At 44.3% G+C, this 21335-nt stretch overlaps 1 protein-coding gene across 1 annotated transcript in view; it reads left to right on the top strand.

The window, feature by feature from the left end:
- Positions 1-21151, top strand: part of itpr3 (inositol 1,4,5-trisphosphate receptor, type 3) — a gene marked incomplete at both ends in the record, with an annotated part of 214717 nt that extends 193566 nt beyond the window's left edge. Inside the window, 9 exons of the mRNA XM_084436422.1 lie at positions 13903-14072; positions 14214-14378; positions 14543-14732; positions 14947-15045; positions 15223-15341; positions 17649-17814; positions 18265-18425; positions 20547-20708; positions 21035-21151. Of these exons, the coding sequence (XP_084292548.1) occupies positions 13903-14072; positions 14214-14378; positions 14543-14732; positions 14947-15045; positions 15223-15341; positions 17649-17814; positions 18265-18425; positions 20547-20708; positions 21035-21151 (1349 nt within the window). The remainder of the gene's footprint in view (positions 1-13902; positions 14073-14213; positions 14379-14542; positions 14733-14946; positions 15046-15222; positions 15342-17648; positions 17815-18264; positions 18426-20546; positions 20709-21034) is intronic.
- Positions 21152-21335: the final 184 nt, after the last annotated feature.

Here is a 21335-nt window from a genome sequence, read left to right as displayed (position 1 = left end):
ATAAACGAGGAGCAGATAAACGAGGAGCAGATAAACAAGGGGCAGATAAACAAGCAGATAAACAAGGAGCAGATAAACAAGGAGCAGATAACCGAGGAGCAGATAAACGAGGGGCAGATAAACGAGGGGCAGATTAACGAGGAGCAGATAAACGAGGAGCAGATAAACAAGGGGCAGATAAACAAAGGGCAGATAAACGAGGAGCAGATAAACGAGGAGCAGATAAACAAGGAGCAGATAAACGAGGAGCAGATAAACGAGGAGCAGATAAACAAGCAGATAAACAAGCAGATAAACGAGGAGCAGATAAACGAGGAGCAGATAAACGAGGAGCAGATAAACGAGGAGCAGATAAACGAGGGGCAGATAAACAAGCAGATAAACAAGGGGCAGATAAACAAGGAGCAGATAACCGAGGAGCAGATAAACAAGGGGCAGATAAACAAGGGGCAGATAAACGAGGAGCAGATAAACGAGGAGCAGATAAACGAGGAGCTGATAAACAAGGAGCAGATAAACGAGGAGCAGATAAACGAGGAGCAGATAAACAAGGAGCAGATAAACGAGGAGTAGATAAACGAGGAGCAGATAAACGAGGAGCAGATAAACAAGGAGCAGATAAACGAGGAGCAGATAAACGAGGAGCAGATAAACGAGGAGCAGATAAACGAGGAGCAGATAAACAAGGGGCAGATAAACAAGCAGATAAACAAGCAGATAAACAGGGGGCAGATAAACAAGGAGCAGATAACAGAGGAGTAGATAAACAAGGGGCAGACAAACGAGGGGCAGATAAACGAGGAGCAGATAAACAAGGAGCAGATAATCGAGGAGCAGATAAACAAGGGGCAGATAAACAAGGGGCAGATAAACAAGCAGATAAACAAGCAGATAAACAAGGGGCAGATAAACAAGGGGCAGATAAACAAGGAGCAGATAAACAAGGAGCAGATAAACGAGGAGCAGATAAACGAGGAGCAGATAAACAAGGAGCAGATAAACAAGGGGCAGATAAATGAGGAGCAGATAAACGAGGAGCAGATAAAAAAGGAGCAGATAAACTAGCAGATAAACAAGGAGCAGATAAACAAGGGGCAGATAAACAAGGAACAGATAAAGGAGGAGCAGATAAACAAGCAGATAAACAAGGAGCAGATAAACAAGGAGCAGATAAACAAGGAGCAGATAAACAAGGAGCAGATAAACAAGGAGCAGATAAACGAGGAGCAGATAAACAAGTAGATAAACAAGGAGCAGATAAACGAGGAGCAGATAAACTAGGAGCAGATAAACAAGGGGCAGATAAACAAGGGGCAGATAAACAAGGGGCAGATAAACAAGGAGCAGATAACCGAGGAGCAGATAAACAAGGGGCAGATAAACGAGGAGCAGATAAACGAGGAGCAGATAAACGAGGAGCAGATAAACGAGGAGCAGATAAACAAGGGGCAGATAAACAAGGGGCAGATAAACAAGGGGCAGATAAACAAGGAGCAGATAACCGAGGAGCAGATAAACAAGGGGCAGATAAACGAGGAGCAGATAAACGAGGAGCAGATAAACGAGGAGCAGATAAACGAGGAGCAGATAAACGAGGGGCAGATAAACAAGCAGATAAACAAGGAGCAGATAAACAAGAAGCAGATAACCGAGGAGCAGATAAACAAGGGGCAGATAAACGAGGGGCAGATAAACGAGGAGCAGATAAACGAGGAGCAGATAAACGAGGAGCAGATAAACGAGGAGCAGATAAACAAGGAGCAGATAAACGAGGAGCAGATAAACGAGGAGCAGATAAACGAGGAGCAGATAAACAAGGGGCAGATAAACAAGCAGATAAACAAGCAGATAAACAGGGGGCAGATAAACAAGGAGCAGATAACCGAGGAGTAGATAAACAAGGGGCAGACAAACGAGGGGCAGATAAATGAGGAGCAGATAAACAAGGAGCAGATAAACGAGGAGCAGATAAACGAGGAGCAGATAAACGAGGAGCAGATAAACGAGGAGCAGATATTCGAGGACCAGATAAACAAGGGGCAGATAAACAAGCAGATAAACAAGCGGCAGATAAACAAGCAGATAAACAAGCAGATAAACAAGGGGCAGATAAACAAGGGGCAGATAAACGAGGAGCAGATAAACGAGGAGCAGATAAACGAGGAGCAGATAAACGAGGAGCAGATAAACAAGGGGCAGATAAACAAGCAGATAAACAAGGAGCAGATAAACAAGGAGCAGATAACCGAGGAGCAGATAAACGAGGGGCAGATAAACGAGGGGCAGATTAACGAGGAGCAGATAAACGAGGAGCAGATAAACAAGGGGCAGATAAACAAAGGGCAGATAAACGAGGAGCAGATAAACGAGGAGCAGATAAACAAGGAGCAGATAAACGAGGAGCAGATAAACGAGGAGCAGATAAACAAGCAGATAAACAAGCAGATAAACGAGGAGCAGATAAACGAGGAGCAGATAAACGAGGAGCAGATAAACGAGGAGCAGATAAACGAGGGGCAGATAAACAAGCAGATAAACAAGGGGCAGATAAACAAGGAGCAGATAACCGAGGAGCAGATAAACAAGGGGCAGATAAACAAGGGGCAGATAAACGAGGAGCAGATAAACGAGGAGCAGATAAACGAGGAGCTGATAAACAAGGAGCAGATAAACGAGGAGCAGATAAACGAGGAGCAGATAAACAAGGAGCAGATAAACGAGGAGTAGATAAACGAGGAGCAGATAAACGAGGAGCAGATAAACAAGGAGCAGATAAACGAGGAGCAGATAAACGAGGAGCAGATAAACGAGGAGCAGATAAACGAGGAGCAGATAAACGAGGAGCAGATAAACAAGGGGCAGATAAACAAGCAGATAAACAAGCAGATAAACAGGGGGCAGATAAACAAGGAGCAGATAACAGAGGAGTAGATAAACAAGGGGCAGACAAACGAGGGGCAGATAAACGAGGAGCAGATAAACAAGGAGCAGATAATCGAGGAGCAGATAAACAAGGGGCAGATAAACAAGGGGCAGATAAACAAGCAGATAAACAAGCAGATAAACAAGGGGCAGATAAACAAGGGGCAGATAAACAAGGAGCAGATAAACAAGGAGCAGATAAACGAGGAGCAGATAAACGAGGAGCAGATAAACAAGGAGCAGATAAACAAGGGGCAGATAAATGAGGAGCATATAAACGAGGAGCAGATAAAAAAGGAGCAGATAAACTAGCAGATAAACAAGGAGCAGATAAACAAGGGGCAGATAAACAAGGAACAGATAAAGGAGGAGCAGATAAACAAGCAGATAAACAAGGAGCAGATAAACAAGGAGCAGATAAACAAGGAGCAGATAAACAAGGAGCAGATAAACGAGGAGCAGATAAACAAGCAGATAAACAAGGAGCAGATAAACGAGGAGCAGATAAACTAGGAGCAGATAAACAAGGGGCAGATAAACAAGGGGCAGATAAACAAGGGGCAGATAAACAAGGGGCAGATAAACAAGGAGCAGATAACCGAGGAGCAGATAAACAAGGGGCAGATAAACGAGGAGCAGATAAACGAGGAGCAGATAAACGAGGAGCAGATAAACGAGGAGCAGATAAACAAGGGGCAGATAAACAAGGGGCAGATAAACAAGGGGCAGATAAACAAGGAGCAGATAACCGAGGAGCAGATAAACAAGGGGCAGATAAACGAGGAGCAGATAAACGAGGAGCAGATAAACGAGGAGCAGATAAACGAGGAGCAGATAAACAAGGGGCAGATAAACAAGCAGATAAACAAGGAGCAGATAAACAAGAAGCAGATAACCGAGGAGCAGATAAACAAGGGGCAGATAAACGAGGGGCAGATAAACGAGGAGCAGATAAACGAGGAGCAGATAAACGAGGAGCAGATAAACGAGGAGCAGATAAACAAGGAGCAGATAAACGAGGAGCAGATAAACGAGGAGCAGATAAACGAGGAGCAGATAAACAAGGGGCAGATAAACAAGCAGATAAACAAGCAGATAAACAGGGGGCAGATAAACAAGGAGCAGATAACCGAGGAGTAGATAAACAAGGGGCAGACAAACGAGGGGCAGATAAATGAGGAGCAGATAAACAAGGAGCAGATAAACGAGGAGCAGATAAACGAGGAGCAGATAAACGAGGAGCAGATAAACGAGGAGCAGATAATCGAGGACCAGATAAACAAGGGGCAGATAAACAAGCAGATAAACAAGCGGCAGATAAACAAGCAGATAAACAAGCAGATAAACAAGGGGCAGATAAACAAGGAGCAGATAAACAAGGAGCAGATAAACAAGGAGCAGATAAACGAGGAGCAGATAAACAAGGAGCAGATAAACAAGGGGCAGATAAATGAGGAGCAGATAAACGAGGAGCAGATAAAAAAGGAGCAGATAAACTAGCAGATAAACAAGGAGCAGATAAACAAGGGGCAGATAAACAAGGAACAGATAAACAAGCAGATAAACAAGGGGCAGATAAACAAGCAGATAAACAAGCAGATAAACAGGGGGCAGATAAACAAGGAGCAGATAACCGAGGAGTAGATAAACAGGGGGCAGACAAACGAGGGGCAGATAAATGAGGAGCAGATAAACAAGGAGCAGATAAACGAGGAGCAGATAAACGAGGAGCAGATAAACGAGGAGCAGATAAACGAGGAGCAGATAATCGAGGACCAGATAAACAAGGGGCAGATAAACAAGCAGATAAACAAGCGGCAGATAAACAAGCAGATAAACAAGGGGCAGATAAACAAGGGGCAGATAAACAAGGAGCAGATAAACAAGGAGCAGATAAACAAGGAGCAGATAAACGAGGAGCAGATAAACAAGGAGCAGATAAACAAGGGGCAGATAAATGAGGAGCAGATAAACGAGGAGCAGATAAAAAAGGAGCAGATAAACTAGCAGATAAACAAGGAGCAGATAAACAAGGGGCAGATAAACAAGGAACAGATAAACAAGCAGATAAACAAGGGGCAGATAAACAAGCAGATAAACAAGCAGATAAACAGGGGGCAGATAAACAAGGAGCAGATAACCGAGGAGTAGATAAACAAGGGGCAGACAAACGAGGGGCAGATAAACGAGGAGCAGATAAACAAGGAGCAGATAAACAAGGAGCAGATAATCGAGGACCAGATAAACAAGGGGCAGATAAACAAGCAGATAAACAAGGGGCAGATAAACAAGGAGCAGATAAACAAGGAGCAGATAAACGAGGAGCAGATAAACGAGGAGCAGATAAACAAGGAGCAGATAAACAAGGGGCAGATAAATGAGGAGCAGATAAACGAGGAGCAGATAAAAAAGGAGCAGATAAACTAGCAGATAAACAAGGAGCAGATAAACAAGGGGCAGATAAACAAGGAGCAGATAAACGAGGAGCAGATAAACAAGCAGATAAACAAGGAGCAGATAAACAAGGAGCAGATAAACGAGGAGCAGATAAACAAGGAGCAGATAAACGAGGAGCAGATAAACAAGCAGATAAACAAGGGGCAGATAAACAAGGGGCAGATAAACAAGGAGCAGATAACCGAGGAGCAGATAAACAAGGGGCAGATAAACAAGGGGCAGATAAACGAGGAGCAGATAAACGAGGAGCAGATAAACAAGGGGCAGATAAACAAGGGGCAGATAAACAAGGAGCAGATAACCGAGGAGCAGATAAACAAGGGGCAGATAAACAAGGGGCAGATAAACGAGGAGCAGATAAACGAGGGGCAGATAAACGAGGAGCAGATAAACAAGGAGCAGATAAACAAGGAGCAGATAATCGAGGACCAGATAAACAAGGGGCAGATAAACAAGCAGATAAACAAGGGGCAGATAAACAAGGAGCAGATAAACAAGGAGCAGATAAACGAGGAGCAGATAAACGAGGAGCAGATAAACAAGGAGCAGATAAACAAGGGGCAGATAAATGAGGAGCAGATAAACGAGGAGCAGATAAAAAAGGAGCAGATAAACTAGCAGATAAACAAGGAGCAGATAAACAAGGGGCAGATAAACAAGGAGCAGATAAACGAGGAGCAGATAAACAAGCAGATAAACAAGGAGCAGATAAACAAGGAGCAGATAAACGAGGAGCAGATAAACAAGCAGATAAACAAGGAGCAGATAAACGAGGAGCAGATAAACAAGCAGATAAACAAGGGGCAGATAAACAAGGGGCAGATAAACAAGGAGCAGATAACCGAGGAGCAGATAAACAAGGGGCAGATAAACGAGGAGTAGATAAACGAGGAGCAGATAAACGAGGAGCAGATAAACAAGGAGCAGATAAACGAGGAGCAGATAAACGAGGAGCAGATAAACGAGGAGCAGATAAACGAGGAGCAGATAAACGAGGAGCAGATAAACAAGGGGCAGATAAACAAGCAGATAAACAAGCAGATAAACAGGGGGCAGATAAACAAGGAGCAGATAACAGAGGAGTAGATAAACAAGGGGCAGACAAACGAGGGGCAGATAAACGAGGAGCAGATAAACGAGGAGCAGATAATCGAGGAGCAGATAAACAAGGGGCAGATAAACAAGGGGCAGATAAACAAGCAGATAAACAAGCAGATAAACAAGGGGCAGATAAACAAGGGGCAGATAAACAAGGAGCAGATAAACAAGGAGCAGATAAACGAGGAGAAGATAAACGAGGAGCAGATAAACAAGGAGCAGATAAACAAGGGGCAGATAAATGAGGAGCAGATAAACGAGGAGCAGATAAAAAAGGAGCAGATAAACTAGCAGATAAACAAGGAGCAGATAAACAAGGGGCAGATAAACAAGGAACAGATAAAGGAGGAGCAGATAAACAAGCAGATAAACAAGGAGCAGATAAACAAGGAGCAGATAAACAAGGAGCAGATAAACAAGGAGCAGATAAACGAGGAGCAGATAAACAAGCAGATAAACAAGGAGCAGATAAACGAGGAGCAGATAAACTAGGAGCAGATAAACAAGGGGCAGATAAACAAGGGGCAGATAAACAAGGGGCAGATAAACAAGGAGCAGATAACCAAGGAGCAGATAAACAAGGGGCAGATAAACGAGGAGCAGATAAACGAGGAGCAGATAAACGAGGAGCAGATAAACGAGGAGCAGATAAACAAGGGGCAGATAAACAAGGGGCAGATAAACAAGGGGCAGATAAACAAGGAGCAGATAACCGAGGAGCAGATAAACAAGGGGCAGATAAACGAGGAGCAGATAAACGAGGAGCAGATAAACGAGGAGCAGATAAACGAGGAGCAGATAAACGAGGGGCAGATAAACAAGCAGATAAACAAGGAGCAGATAAACAAGAAGCAGATAACCGAGGAGCAGATAAACAAGGGGCAGATAAACGAGGGGCAGATAAACGAGGAGCAGATAAACGAGGAGCAGATAAACGAGGAGCAGATAAACGAGGAGCAGATAAACAAGGAGCAGATAAACGAGGAGCAGATAAACGAGGAGCAGATAAACGAGGAGCAGATAAACAAGGGGCAGATAAACAAGCAGATAAACAAGCAGATAAACAGGGGGCAGATAAACAAGGAGCAGATAACCGAGGAGTAGATAAACAAGGGGCAGACAAACGAGGGGCAGATAAATGAGGAGCAGATAAACAAGGAGCAGATAAACGAGGAGCAGATAAACGAGGAGCAGATAAACGAGGAGCAGATAATCGAGGACCAGATAAACAAGGGGCAGATAAACAAGCAGATAAACAAGCGGCAGATAAACAAGCAGATAAACAAGCAGATAAACAAGGGGCAGATAAACAAGGGGCAGATAAACGAGGAGCAGATAAACGAGGAGCAGATAAACGAGGAGCAGATAAACGAGGAGCAGATAAACGAGGAGCAGATAAACAAGGGGCAGATAAACAAGCAGATAAACAAGGAGCAGATAAACAAGGAGCAGATAACCGAGGAGCAGATAAACGAGGGGCAGATAAACGAGGGGCAGATTAACGAGGAGCAGATAAACGAGGAGCAGATAAACAAGGGGCAGAGAAACAAAGGGCAGATAAACGAGGAGCAGATAAACGAGGAGCAGATAAACAAGGAGCAGATAAACGAGGAGCAGATAAACGAGGAGCAGATAAACAAGCAGATAAACAAGCAGATAAACGAGGAGCAGATAAACGAGGAGCAGATAAACGAGGAGCAGATAAACGAGGAGCAGATAAACGAGGGGCAGATAAACAAGCAGATAAACAAGGGGCAGATAAACAAGGAGCAGATAACCGAGGAGCAGATAAACAAGGGGCAGATAAACAAGGGGCAGATAAACGAGGAGCAGATAAACGAGGAGCAGATAAACGAGGAGCTGATAAACAAGGAGCAGATAAACGAGGAGCAGATAAACGAGGAGCAGATAAACAAGGAGCAGATAAACGAGGAGTAGATAAACGAGGAGCAGATAAACGAGGAGCAGATAAACAAGGAGCAGATAAACGAGGAGCAGATAAACGAGGAGCAGATAAACGAGGAGCAGATAAACGAGGAGCAGATAAACGAGGAGCAGATAAACAAGGGGCAGATAAACAAGCAGATAAACAAGCAGATAAACAGGGGGCAGATAAACAAGGAGCAGATAACAGAGGAGTAGATAAACAAGGGGCAGACAAACGAGGGGCAGATAAACGAGGAGCAGATAAACAAGGAGCAGATAATCGAGGAGCAGATAAACAAGGGGCAGATAAACAAGGGGCAGATAAACAAGCAGATAAACAAGCAGATAAACAAGGGGCAGATAAACAAGGGGCAGATAAACAAGGAGCAGATAAACAAGGAGCAGATAAACGAGGAGCAGATAAACGAGGAGCAGATAAACAAGGAGCAGATAAACAAGGGGCAGATAAATGAGGAGCAGATAAACGAGGAGCAGATAAAAAAGGAGCAGATAAACTAGCAGATAAACAAGGAGCAGATAAACAAGGGGCAGATAAACAAGGAACAGATAAAGGAGGAGCAGATAAACAAGCAGATAAACAAGGAGCAGATAAACAAGGAGCAGATAAACAAGGAGCAGATAAACAAGGAGCAGATAAACGAGGAGCAGATAAACAAGCAGATAAACAAGGAGCAGATAAACGAGGAGCAGATAAACTAGGAGCAGATAAACAAGGGGCAGATAAACAAGGGGCAGATAAACAAGGGGCAGATAAACAAGGAGCAGATAACCGAGGAGCAGATAAACAAGGGGCAGATAAACGAGGAGCAGATAAACGAGGAGCAGATAAACGAGGAGCAGATAAACGAGGAGCAGATAAACAAGGGGCAGATAAACAAGGGGCAGATAAACAAGGGGCAGATAAACAAGGAGCAGATAACCGAGGAGCAGATAAACAAGGGGCAGATAAACGAGGAGCAGATAAACGAGGAGCAGATAAACGAGGAGCAGATAAACGAGGAGCAGATAAACAAGGGGCAGATAAACAAGCAGATAAACAAGGAGCAGATAAACAAGAAGCAGATAACCGAGGAGCAGATAAACAAGGGGCAGATAAACGAGGGGCAGATAAACGAGGAGCAGATAAACGAGGAGCAGATAAACGAGGAGCAGATAAACAAGGGGCAGATAAACAAGGGGCAGATAAACAAGGAGCAGATAAACGAGGAGCAGATAAACGAGGAGCAGATAAACAAGGGGCAGATAAACAAGCAGATAAACAAGGGGCAGATAAACAAGGAGCAGATAACCGAGGAGCAGATAAACAAGGGGCAGATAAACAAGGGGCAGATAAACGAGGAGCAGATAAACGAGGAGCAGATAAACGAGGAGCTGATAAACAAGGAGCAGATAAACGAGGAGCAGATAAACGAGGAGCAGATAAACAAGGAGCAGATAAACGAGGAGCAGATAAATGAGGAGCAGATAAACAAGGAGCAGATAAACGAGGAGCAGATAAACAAGGGGTAGATAAACAAGCAGATAAACAAGCAGATAAACAAGGAGCAGATAAACAAGGAGCAGATAAACGAGGGGCAGATAAACGAGGAGCAGATAAACGAGGAGCAGATAAACGAGGAGCAGATAAACGAGGAGCAGATAAACGAGGAGCAGATAAACGAGCAGATAAACGAGAAGCAGATAAACGAGGAGCAGATAAACGAGGAGCAGATAAACGAGGAGCAGATAAACGAGGAGCAGATAAACGAGGAGCAGATAAACAAGGGGCAGATAAACAAGGGGCAGATAAACAAGCAGATAAACAAGCAGATAAACAAGGGGCAGATAAACGAGGGGCAGATAAACGAGGAGCAGATAAACGAGGAGCAGATAAACGAGGAGCAGATAAACGAGGAGCAGATAAACGAGAAGCAGATAAACAAGGAGCAGATAAACGAGGAGCAGATAAACAAGGAGCAGATAAACGAGGAGCAGATAAACAAGGGGCAGATAAACAAGTGGCAGATAAACAAGCAGATAAACGAGGAGCAGATAAACGAGGAGCAGATAAACGAGGAGCAGATAAACGAGGAGTAGATAAACAAGGAGCAGATAAACAAGGGGCAGACAAACAAGCAGATAAACAGGGGGCAGATAAACAAGGATCAGATAACCGAGGACTAGATAAACAAGGGGCAGACAAACGAGGGGCAGATAAACGAGGAGCAGATAAACAAGGAGCAGATAAACAAGGAGCAGATAATCGAGGAGCAGATAAACAAGGGGCAGATAAACAAGGGGCAGATAAACGAGGAGCAGATAAAGAAGGGGCAGATAAACAAGCAGATAAACAAGGGGCAGATAAACAAGGGGCAGATAAACAAGGAGCAGATAAACAAGGAGCAGATAAACGAGGAGCAGATAAACGAGGAGCAGATAAACAAGGAGCAGATAAACAAGGGGCAGATAAATGAGGAGCAGATAAACGAGGAGCAGATAAAAAAGGAGCAGATAAACTAGCAGATAAACAAGGAGCAGATAAACAAGGAACAGATAAAGGAGGAGCAGATAAACAAGCAGATAAACAAGGAGCAGATAAACAAGGAGCAGATAAACGAGGAGCAGATAAACAAGCAGATAAACAAGGAGCAGATAAACAAGGAGCAGATAAACGAGGAGCAGATAAACAAGCAGATAAACAAGGAGCAGATAAACGAGGAGCAGATAAACGAGGAGCAGATAAACAAGGGGCAGATAAACAAGGGGCAGATAAACAAGGGGCAGATAAACAAGGGGCAGATAAACGAGGAGCAGATAAACGAGGAGCAGATAAACTAGGAGCTGATAAACAAGGAGCAGATAAACGAGGAGCAGATAAACGAGGAGCAGATAAACAAGGAGCAGATAAACGAGGAGCAGATAAACGAGGAGCAGATAAACAAGGAGCAGATAAACGAGGAGCAGATAAACGAGGAGCAGATAAACAAGCAGATAAACAAGCAGATAAACGAGGAGCAGATAAACGAGGAGCAGATAAACGAGGAGCAGATAAACGAGGAGCAGATAAACGAGGGGCAGATAAACAAGCAGATAAACAAGGGGCAGATAAACAAGGAGCAGATAACCGAGGAGCAGATAAACAAGGGGCAGATAAACAAGGGGCAGATAAACGAGGAGCAGATAAACGAGGAGCAGATAAACGAGGAGCTGATAAACAAGGAGCAGATAAACGAGGAGCAGATAAACGAGGAGCAGATAAACAAGGAGCAGATAAACGAGGAGTAGATAAACGAGGAGCAGATAAACGAGGAGCAGATAAACAAGGAGCAGATAAACGAGGAGCAGATAAACGAGGAGCAGATAAACGAGGAGCAGATAAACGAGGAGCAGATAAACGAGGAGCAGATAAACAAGGGGCAGATAAACAAGCAGATAAACAAGCAGATAAACAGGGGGCAGATAAACAAGGAGCAGATAACAGAGGAGTAGATAAACAAGGAGCAGATAAACAAGGGGCAGACAAACAAGCAGATAAACAGGGGGCAGATAAACAAGGATCAGATAACCGAGGACTAGATAAACAAGGGGCAGACAAACGAGGGGCAGATAAACGAGGAGCAAATAAACAAGGAGCAGATAAACAAGGAGCAGATAATCGAGGAGCAGATAAACAAGGGGCAGATAAACAAGGGGCAGATAAACGAGTAGCAGATAAACAAGGGGCAGATAAACAAGCAGATAAACAAGGGGCAGATAAACAAGGGGCAGATAAACAAGGAGCAGATAAACAAGGAGCAGATAAACGAGGAGCAGATAAACGAGGAGCAGATAAACAAGGAGCAGATAAACAAGGGGCAGATAAATGAGGAGCAGATAAACGAGGAGCAGATAAAAAAGGAGCAGATAAACTAGCAGATAAACAAGGAGCAGATAAACAAGGGGCAGATAAACAAGGAACAGATAAAGGAGGAGCAGATAAACAAGCAGATAAACAAGGAGCAGATAAACAAGGAGCAGATAAACGAGGAGCAGATAAACAAGCAGATAAACAAGGAGCAGATAAACAAGGAGCAGATAAACGAGGAGCAGATAAACAAGCAGATAAACAAGGAGCAGATAAACGAGGAGCAGATAAACGAGGAGCAGATAAACAAGGGGCAGATAAACAAGGGGCAGATAAACAAGGGGCAGATAAACAAGGAGCAGATAAACAAGGAGCAGATAACCGAGGAGCAGATAAACGAGGGGCAGATAAACGAGGGGCAGATAAACGAGGAGCAGATAAACAAGGAGCAGATAAACAAGGAGCAGATAAACAAGCAGATAAACAAGCAGATAAACAAGGAGCAGATAAACAAGCAGATAAACAAGGAGCAGATAAACAAGCAGATAAACAAGGAGCAGATAAACAAGGAGCAGATAAACGAGGAGCAGATAAACGAGGAGCAGATAAACGATGAGCAGATAAACGAGGAGCAGATAAACGAGGTGCAGATAAACGAGGAGCAGATAAACGAAGAGCAGATAAACAAGGGGCAGATAAACAAGCAGATAAACAAGCAGATAAACAAGGAGCAGATAAACGAGGAGCAGATAAACAAAGAGCAGATAAACGAGGAGCAGATAAACAAGGAGCAGATAAACAAGGGGCAGATAAACAAGGGGCAGATAAACAAGCAGATAAACAAGGGGCAGATAAACAAAGAGCAGATAACCGAGGAGTAGATAAACAAGGGGCAGATAAACAAGGGGCAGATAAACGAGGAGCAGATAAACAAGGAGCAGATAAACAAGGAGCAGATAAACGAGGAGCAGATAAACAAGGGGCAGATAAACAAGGGGCAGATAAACAAGGGGCAGATAAACAAGCAGATAAACAAGGGGCAGATAAACAAGGAGCAGATAAACAAGGGGCAGATAAACGAGGAGCAGATAAACGAGGAGCAGATAAACAAGGAGCAGATAAACAAGGGGCAGATAAATGAGGAGCAGATAAACGAGGAGCAGATAAAAAAGGAGCAGATAAACTAGCAGATAAACAAGGAGCAGATAAACAAGGGGCAGATAAACAAGGGGCAGATAAACAAGGAGCAGATAAACGAGGAGCAGATAAACAAGCAAATAAAGAAGGAGCAGATAAATGAGGAGCAGATAAACGAGGAGCAGATAAATGAGGCAGCTTCTCAAGCTCTAAACTCTGTGGATTTGAAAACTAGAAGGACCTGTGAGTAGAATAAACTATACTTTTACTGAGACTCAATTTTATGTACAAAGCTAAATGTGTTGGCAATGGGAAACATTTACTGTGGCTAGCACCCCCAGTGGTGGGCTCTGGTCATCTTGTGTGACGAACAAACAAACAAACAGACAGAACCTGTTTTAATAGCCCCCCCCCCCCTCTGAGTTCATTGTGGGGGATGACAAATGAGTTCAGAAAACATACTGAGCATGTGATGTCAGAGTGATGAACCCGTGTCCGTGTCCCGTCTCCCCCTTCAGGTGCCATAGATGACTCCATGCTGTCGATGCTCTTCTGGGGATTCACGGGTCTGGCTGTGGTGGGGATGTTCTCCCAGCGCAGCGTGCGGCCCCTCTCTGTCGCCCTCATCCTCCGCTCCATCTACTACCTGGGCATCGGCCCCACCCTCATCCTGCTGGGCACGCTCAACGTGAGGCTCACTCAGGAGGCTGCCAACACAGCATCACAGACTCACTTATACCTCCTACAGTAGTTCCTAGTACAATTAGACCTTAATATCACCTATTACCTACTGAAATCATGTATTGTGTGTCTGTGTTTGTATCCACAGCTGATCAATAAGATAGTGTTTGTGGTGAGCTTTGTTGGCAACAACGGTACATTTATTATGGGATACCGCGCCATGGTGATGGACGTGGAGTTCCTGTACCACCTGGCCTACGTCCTGACCAGCACCCTGGGCCTGTGTGTCCACGAGCTCTTCTACAGCTTCCTGGTACACACACACACACACACATACACACACACACACACACACACACACACACACACATACACACACACACACACACACACACACACACATATACACACACACACAAACACACACACACACGCCATCTCTAACATGCTACTATGCTCTGATTTGTGTGTGTGAAGCTGTTTGACTTGATCTACCGGGAGGAAACTCTGTTCAACGTGATCAAGAGCGTGACGCGTAACGGGCGCTCCATCCTGCTGACGGCCGTGCTGGCGCTCATCCTCGTCTACCTCTTCTCCATCGTGGGCTTCCTCTTCCTCAAGAACGACTTCATCATGGAAGTTGACCCCCTTCTGCAAATAGCAGCAGGTACCAACCTGGGCTGCGTTTCCCAGAGGCATCGTAGCGCTACGTTCATTGTAAGCTACGGCGTTCATCGTAAGCTACGGCGTTCATCATAGCGCTACGATGCGTCTGGGAAACGCCAGCCAGCCCTAATATATTGTTGTGAGGGATGTTGATGAAACAATGAGAGTGTGTGCGCGACTGTTATCTGTGACGTGTAACTGCTTCCTGTGTGCAGATCCTGGCCAATCAGAAGCTTCCAAGGACTTCATGTCCTCCTGCAGTGGAGATGGAGTTGGCTGCAGTGTGGAGGAAGGAGCAGGAAAAGAAGGTGACCGTGAGAGAATCACTCTGAGCTGACCACTGAATATTCAGTTTGCTATAACTTTTTTTGAACTTTTTTGGTGTGAGTTCCAAAAAATTTTGCTGTGTGTGTACATGTGGGCGAGTGTGTGTGTGTGTGTGTGTGTCCGTCCGTACCAGTATCTGAGTGTTGTGTTGTGTGTCCCTGCAGAGAAGCCCGACTCGGAGCGAGCGTGTGACACTCTGCTCATGTGTATCGTCACGGTGTTGAACCACGGCCTGCGCAACGGGGGGGGGGTGGGAGACGTCCTGCGCAAGCCCTCTAAGAACGTACGTACACACACCCGCACGCGCACACACTCACACACGCACACACACACGCACACACACACACACACACACGCACACACACACACCCGCAAGCGCACACACACACTCACACACGCACACACTCACACACACACGTGCGCACACACACTCACACACTCACGCACACACACTCACGCACACTCACACACACGTGCACACACACACTCACGCACACATGCGCACTCACACACTCACGCACACATGCGCACACACACGCACACACACATGCACACACACATACACACACATACACACGCGCACACACACACTCACACACACATGCATGCACACACACGCACACATACACTCACACACACACGCGCACACATGCACGCACACACAAACACACAAACACTCGCCGAGAGAGAGAGACAGCCTGGACCTGTCTGCTCACTGGGTTCACATCTGAATAGTCCCAAAGCCAGAACTTCCTTAGATGGCTGATTGTGAGAGCGTTTCCTGTGCAGGAGCCTCTGTTTCCTGCCCGTGTAGTCTACGACCTGCGGAAGCGCTTTATACTAACCATCCGTAATAAGCGTTAATTAATAGGTAATAAGGACCTTATAAGTCCTGATAAGATGCTTATAAGACATTATTATGTGTTAATAAGACTATATTCATGTTTAATAATAGCATAATAAACACGCTTATTGATAGATTATAAGCTTTAGTTAATAGGTAAAAAGGACCTTATAAATCATTATAACATGCTTATAAGACATTATTATGTGTTAATAAGACTATTGTAGTGGAAATTAATCTGATCTAAAGTAAAAAGGATTTGCCAAGGTTCGCACAAAAGGTTCAGTCTGATTTATTAAGAAAACGATTGCAAAAGGACCTCAGGATAAATCACAGAATGGTTCATCCAACAGAAGTGAAGAAGTCTGGTGTTGCACAGCCTTATATTCAAGCAATACATGAATGTGACGCTTCCAGAGATTTGGTTGGCTAACCCATCTGTACATGTCATAATAAAGTGGTGGACATCATCAGCAGTGGTCAAGAGTTCAGACACGTGATATCAGAAAGCCCGGTACACTTTGAATAGGTTTCAGGTGGGGACAATGGAACAATGTAAAAGTCACCCCAGGCCAAACGGGAAGTCTGAGGTGTGATGCCTTCCTGTTGCAATGATAAAACCACGGCTGGGGTGTTTATCATTACAAAAGGTGGAGGACAGGGGTGTTTGGAATGGCAAAAGGAAGGGGACTTTGAATCAATAGGTTTTAAGAACAAAAGGCTGAAATCTGAAAGGGTTGAGGCGAGTTGTCTCTAACAATTCCATGACACTATACAAGTGTTTAATAATAGCATAATAAACACGTTTATTGTTAGATTATAAGACATTTATAAGCACTTATAAGAGCCTTGTTAACTGTTTATAGACTGCTATTATGCACTTATTATGTATTTATTAGCAGTTAATTATGCACTTATTATGCAATTTTGCATAATAAGTGCATTGGATCTAAAGTGAGACAATGCATTATTAAAGTTAATAAATCCTTTATTATGCACTTATTAACAGTTAACTATGCAATTTTGCAGTAGTGGATCTAAAGTGAGACAATGCATTATTAAGGTTAATAAATCCTTTATTATGCACTTATTAACAGTATGTTTCACGCAGCTCTCCCAAAAGAGCTGTCTTTGTGTGTTTTTGTGTTTCACCACTAAAATATTGCTTTAGTATGTAATGTTTTATTCACAGTGTATCAACCTTGACCACATTTAGTGCTCATTCCAGATGGGGGAGCTGCGTGAAACATACTGTTAATAAGTGCATAATAAAGGATTTATTAACCTTAATAATGCATTGTCTCGCTTTAGATCCACTACTGCAAAATTGCATAATAAGTACATAATTAACTGCTAATAAATACATAAGTGCATAATAGCAGTCTATAAACAGTTAACAAGCTTCTTATAAGTGCATATAAATGTCTTATAATCTAACAATAAATGTGTTTATTATGCTATTATTAAATACTTGTATAGTCTTATTTACGCATAATAATGTCTTATAAGCATGTTATAATGATTTATAAGGTCCTTATTACCTATTAACTAACGTTTATAATCTAACAATAAACGTGTTTATTATGCTATTATTAAACATTAATATAGTCTTATTAACACATAATGTCTTATACGCATCTTATAAGGACTTATATATATCTATACCTTATTACCTATTAATTAACGCTTATTACGGATGGTTAGTATAAAGCGCTTCCATGACCTGCTGTTCTACTTCCTGTGCAGGAGCCTCTGTTTCCTGCCCGTGTAGTCTACGACATGCTGTTCTACTTCATTGTGATCATCATCGTCCTGAACCTGATCTTCGGGGTCATCATCGACACCTTCGCCGACCTGAGGAGCGAGAAGCAGAAGAAGGAGGAGGTCCTCAAGACCACATGCTTCATCTGTGGTGAGACATGGGACCGCGTGTGTGTGTGTGTATGTGTGGGTGTGTGTGTGTATGTGTGTGTGTGTTTGTGTGGGTGTGTGGGGGGGGGTTGGGTGTGTGTGTGTCTCTCTGTCTCTGTGTGTGTGTGTGTGTGTGTGTGTGTGTGTGTGTGTGTGTGTGTGTGTGTGTGTGTCTCTGTGTGTGTGTGTGTGTGGGTGTGTGGGGGGGGGTTGGGTGTGTGTGGGTTTGTCTCTGTGTGTGTGTGTGTGTCTCTGTGTGTGTGTGTGGGGGGGGGGGGGAGGGGGTTGGGTGTGTGTGGGTTTGTCTCTATGTGTGTGTGGGTGTGTGTGGGGGGGGTGGGTGGTTGGGTGTGTGTGGGTGTGTGTGTGTGTGTGTGTGTAGGGGGGGGGGGGTGTATAGTTGATTGCGTGGTTGCATGAGTGTTTTGATGCTTTCTGCCCCGTGCCCCAGGTCTGGAAAGGGACAAGTTTGATAACAAGACGGTGTCTTTTGAGGAGCACATCAAGCTAGAGCACAACATCTGGAACTACCTGTACTTCATCGTCCTGGTCCGGGAGAAAAACAAGACAGACTACACCGGGCCTGAGAGCTACGTGGCTCTCATGATCAAGGTATGAAGGGAGGATAGGATGCTCTACTGGGCTGGCTAGAGATATACTGGTTCTGGTCGCACTGGGACAGGTACTGGGACAGGAACATTCCCTACTAAGTATAACACAACTAACTGTCCACCATCAGCTAATGATCAGACTGTATAGCAAATCGTAATTGTAAACTTCATGGATGGTATGAAGAGCATCGACTGCTTAGAGAGATATTAGAGAGACATTTGAGAGATTTTAGAGACTGCCGTTTTAGGGGTTTTTCACATGTAGTTCTCTTTAAAACTTGGTTTTGTATTTTGACGTGAGTAGCCAAGACTACGCCTCAATTGCAGGAGAGAAAGGCTTAGTAGAATCACAGCCTAATTCAAAATAGTTTTCATGAATAATGAGAATGAGAAATGAATTATATTGATGATGAGATGATATCTCCAATTTAATAGTGACAATTATGATGACGAATGCTGTTTTCATAGTACAAATGCAGGTCTCTCTCTCTCTCCCTCCCTCTCTCTCTCTCTCTCCCTCCCTCTCTCTCTCTCTCTGTCCCATGATCAGGGGACACAGAATAATCTGTCCAGTTCCTTGTAAAAGGGGCATGTGTCTTTTATGTCAGTGGATTCTCCGCTTTTTCTCATTGGACAAGTAGGCTACTTTTGACGTAGTTTTGATGACGATGCAGTGCATGCGGCCCTAATGAAGCCCCACACTTTCATAAACATTGGAGCATTGGGGCTTAATCCACCACTAAATGTAGACTGTGAGGTTATTTCCCCAGATAGCCCTATTTATTTCCCCTGTGTGGATTTGCTTTTTCCAGCCTGCCGTAACATAACATGGCCATTCCATGAGACGGTCTGTGTGCTGTCCAAATAGGTCCAGCGCATCCGGAAACTATTCATATCCCTTATTTTTTATTTTTTACTAAAATGCTTTTTTCACACCTAGTTTTCATTTTTTTAGTTAGTTTTCATTAACTATAATAACCTTGCTCTACACACAATACCCCATAATAACAAAGTGAAAAAAGCTTTTTAGAAAATTTTGCAAATGTATTAAAAATAAAATATCACATGTACATAAATATTCACTCCCTTTGCTATGACACTTAAAATTTAGCTCAGGTGTATCCAGTTTCCACTGATCATCCTTCAGATGTTTCTACAACTTCATTGGAGTCCACATGGGGTAAATTCAATTGATGAGAGCTTGTTAATAGGATACAACACAGCAGGGCTACCATGGATAGACCCATATTATTGACAACTGAACATGGGTTCAGAATGGACACAGGCAGTGTCATGATACACAGAGACAACCACATAACTGGAATAGTGAGCAAACTAGGCTGAATGAATCAAAGCTCTTACCCACTGCGCTGAATGTCTAAGTCCTTTCGTAAACAGCTCCACAAAAACAAAATACCCTCCCGATTGAGATGGTACCTTCTTACCAACTCTGTCATTAAATGTTTGCATGACATTTGGCAGATTGCGACGTGGATTATCTGCAGCAGCCAATCCCCTTAGGAACTATTTTAGCCTCTCTAAAAGTCCTTTACACCACTCTTTACTTTTCCTAGGTTAAGGATCTATTTCAATGTTAAAAAACTTTGTGAACTTTTGAAATTAGGGACCAAATTTGAAAATAAGGAGTGAAATGCACACTTACAATTTTCTCTAAATCCGACCATTTAGAATCAACGTTTAGCATTAAAATGTTTCGTGAATACAGTCCCCACCAGACCCAGACTGACCCGGTCCCCACCAGACCCGGTCCCCATCAGACCCAGACTGACCCAGTCGCCATCAGACCCAGACAGACCTGGTCCCCACCAGACCCAGAATGACCCAGTCCCCATCAGACCCAGACTGACCCGGTCCCCAGCAGACCCAGACTGACCCAGTCCCCATCAGACCCAGACTGACCCGGTCCCCACCAGACCCAGACTGACCCAGTCCCCATCAGACCCAGACTGACCCGGTCCCCACCAGACCCAGACTGACCCAATCCCCATCAGACCCAGACTGACCCGGTGTCACAGCTGGTACAGTTGGAACCCTACTCTGACGAGACCCGTGAAGGTCCGACTTGAGGTTCTGACAGTGTTCTCTTCTCTCTGGTTCTCAGAACAACAATCTGGACTGGTTCCCCCGGATGCAGGCCATGTCTCTGGTGGTGACCAACCAGGACGGGGAGCAGAACGAGATGAGGAACCTGCAGGACAGACTCACGTCCACCATGAACGTGGTCACCCAGCTCACTGGGCAGCTCACTGAGCTCAAGGAACAGGTAGGACTGAATCACATCACCTACACTTCATCACACTATACAATTACTATTCAATGAGACCCGTGTCTCAATGGGTTCCCCCAGATAAAGGTTAAATAAAATAAACTTCTGTAGGCCTATCTTACTCTCCTACTGCCTACCCTAACTAGACAGACTGTAAGCCTACATCCAGCATGAAGTTGGTCACTTAGCTCACTGGACAGCTCTAGGAACATGTGCATCGGCATTAGGACTGGCCTGCTGCCTTCATTATCTGATCATACTTTTATACTGCGTAAGTCTTCTTTATATGGTCATGTTAGAGTGTGACTTCCTGTTTCCTACAGATGACAGAGCAGAGGAAGAGGAGGCAGAGGATGGGTTTTGTAGATGTCCAATCAGGAGCCGGCCCAGCCATGGCCCCCAGTGCTGCCGGGGGCAATCACCAGATGTACAAACCATGACCACACATTTGCAAACCATGACCTTACTTCCTGTCCCCTCATTGCCCAAAACCATGACTGCACATCCAGCCTATGGTCCATGCTGTGCCCAGGGTCTTAACAGAGTCGGACCACCAGACTATCAGACAACACCCAGGCATCCTGTTAAGCACGTCAGAACATTTGGAGGGTGTTGCTTCTAAAC

Source organism: Borostomias antarcticus, assembly GCF_949987555.1.
Source record: "Borostomias antarcticus genome assembly, chromosome: 3".
Lineage (NCBI taxonomy): Eukaryota > Metazoa > Chordata > Actinopteri > Stomiiformes > Stomiidae > Borostomias > Borostomias antarcticus.
Note: the sequence above shows the minus strand (reverse complement) of the source record. Positions and strands in the feature narration are given on the sequence as shown.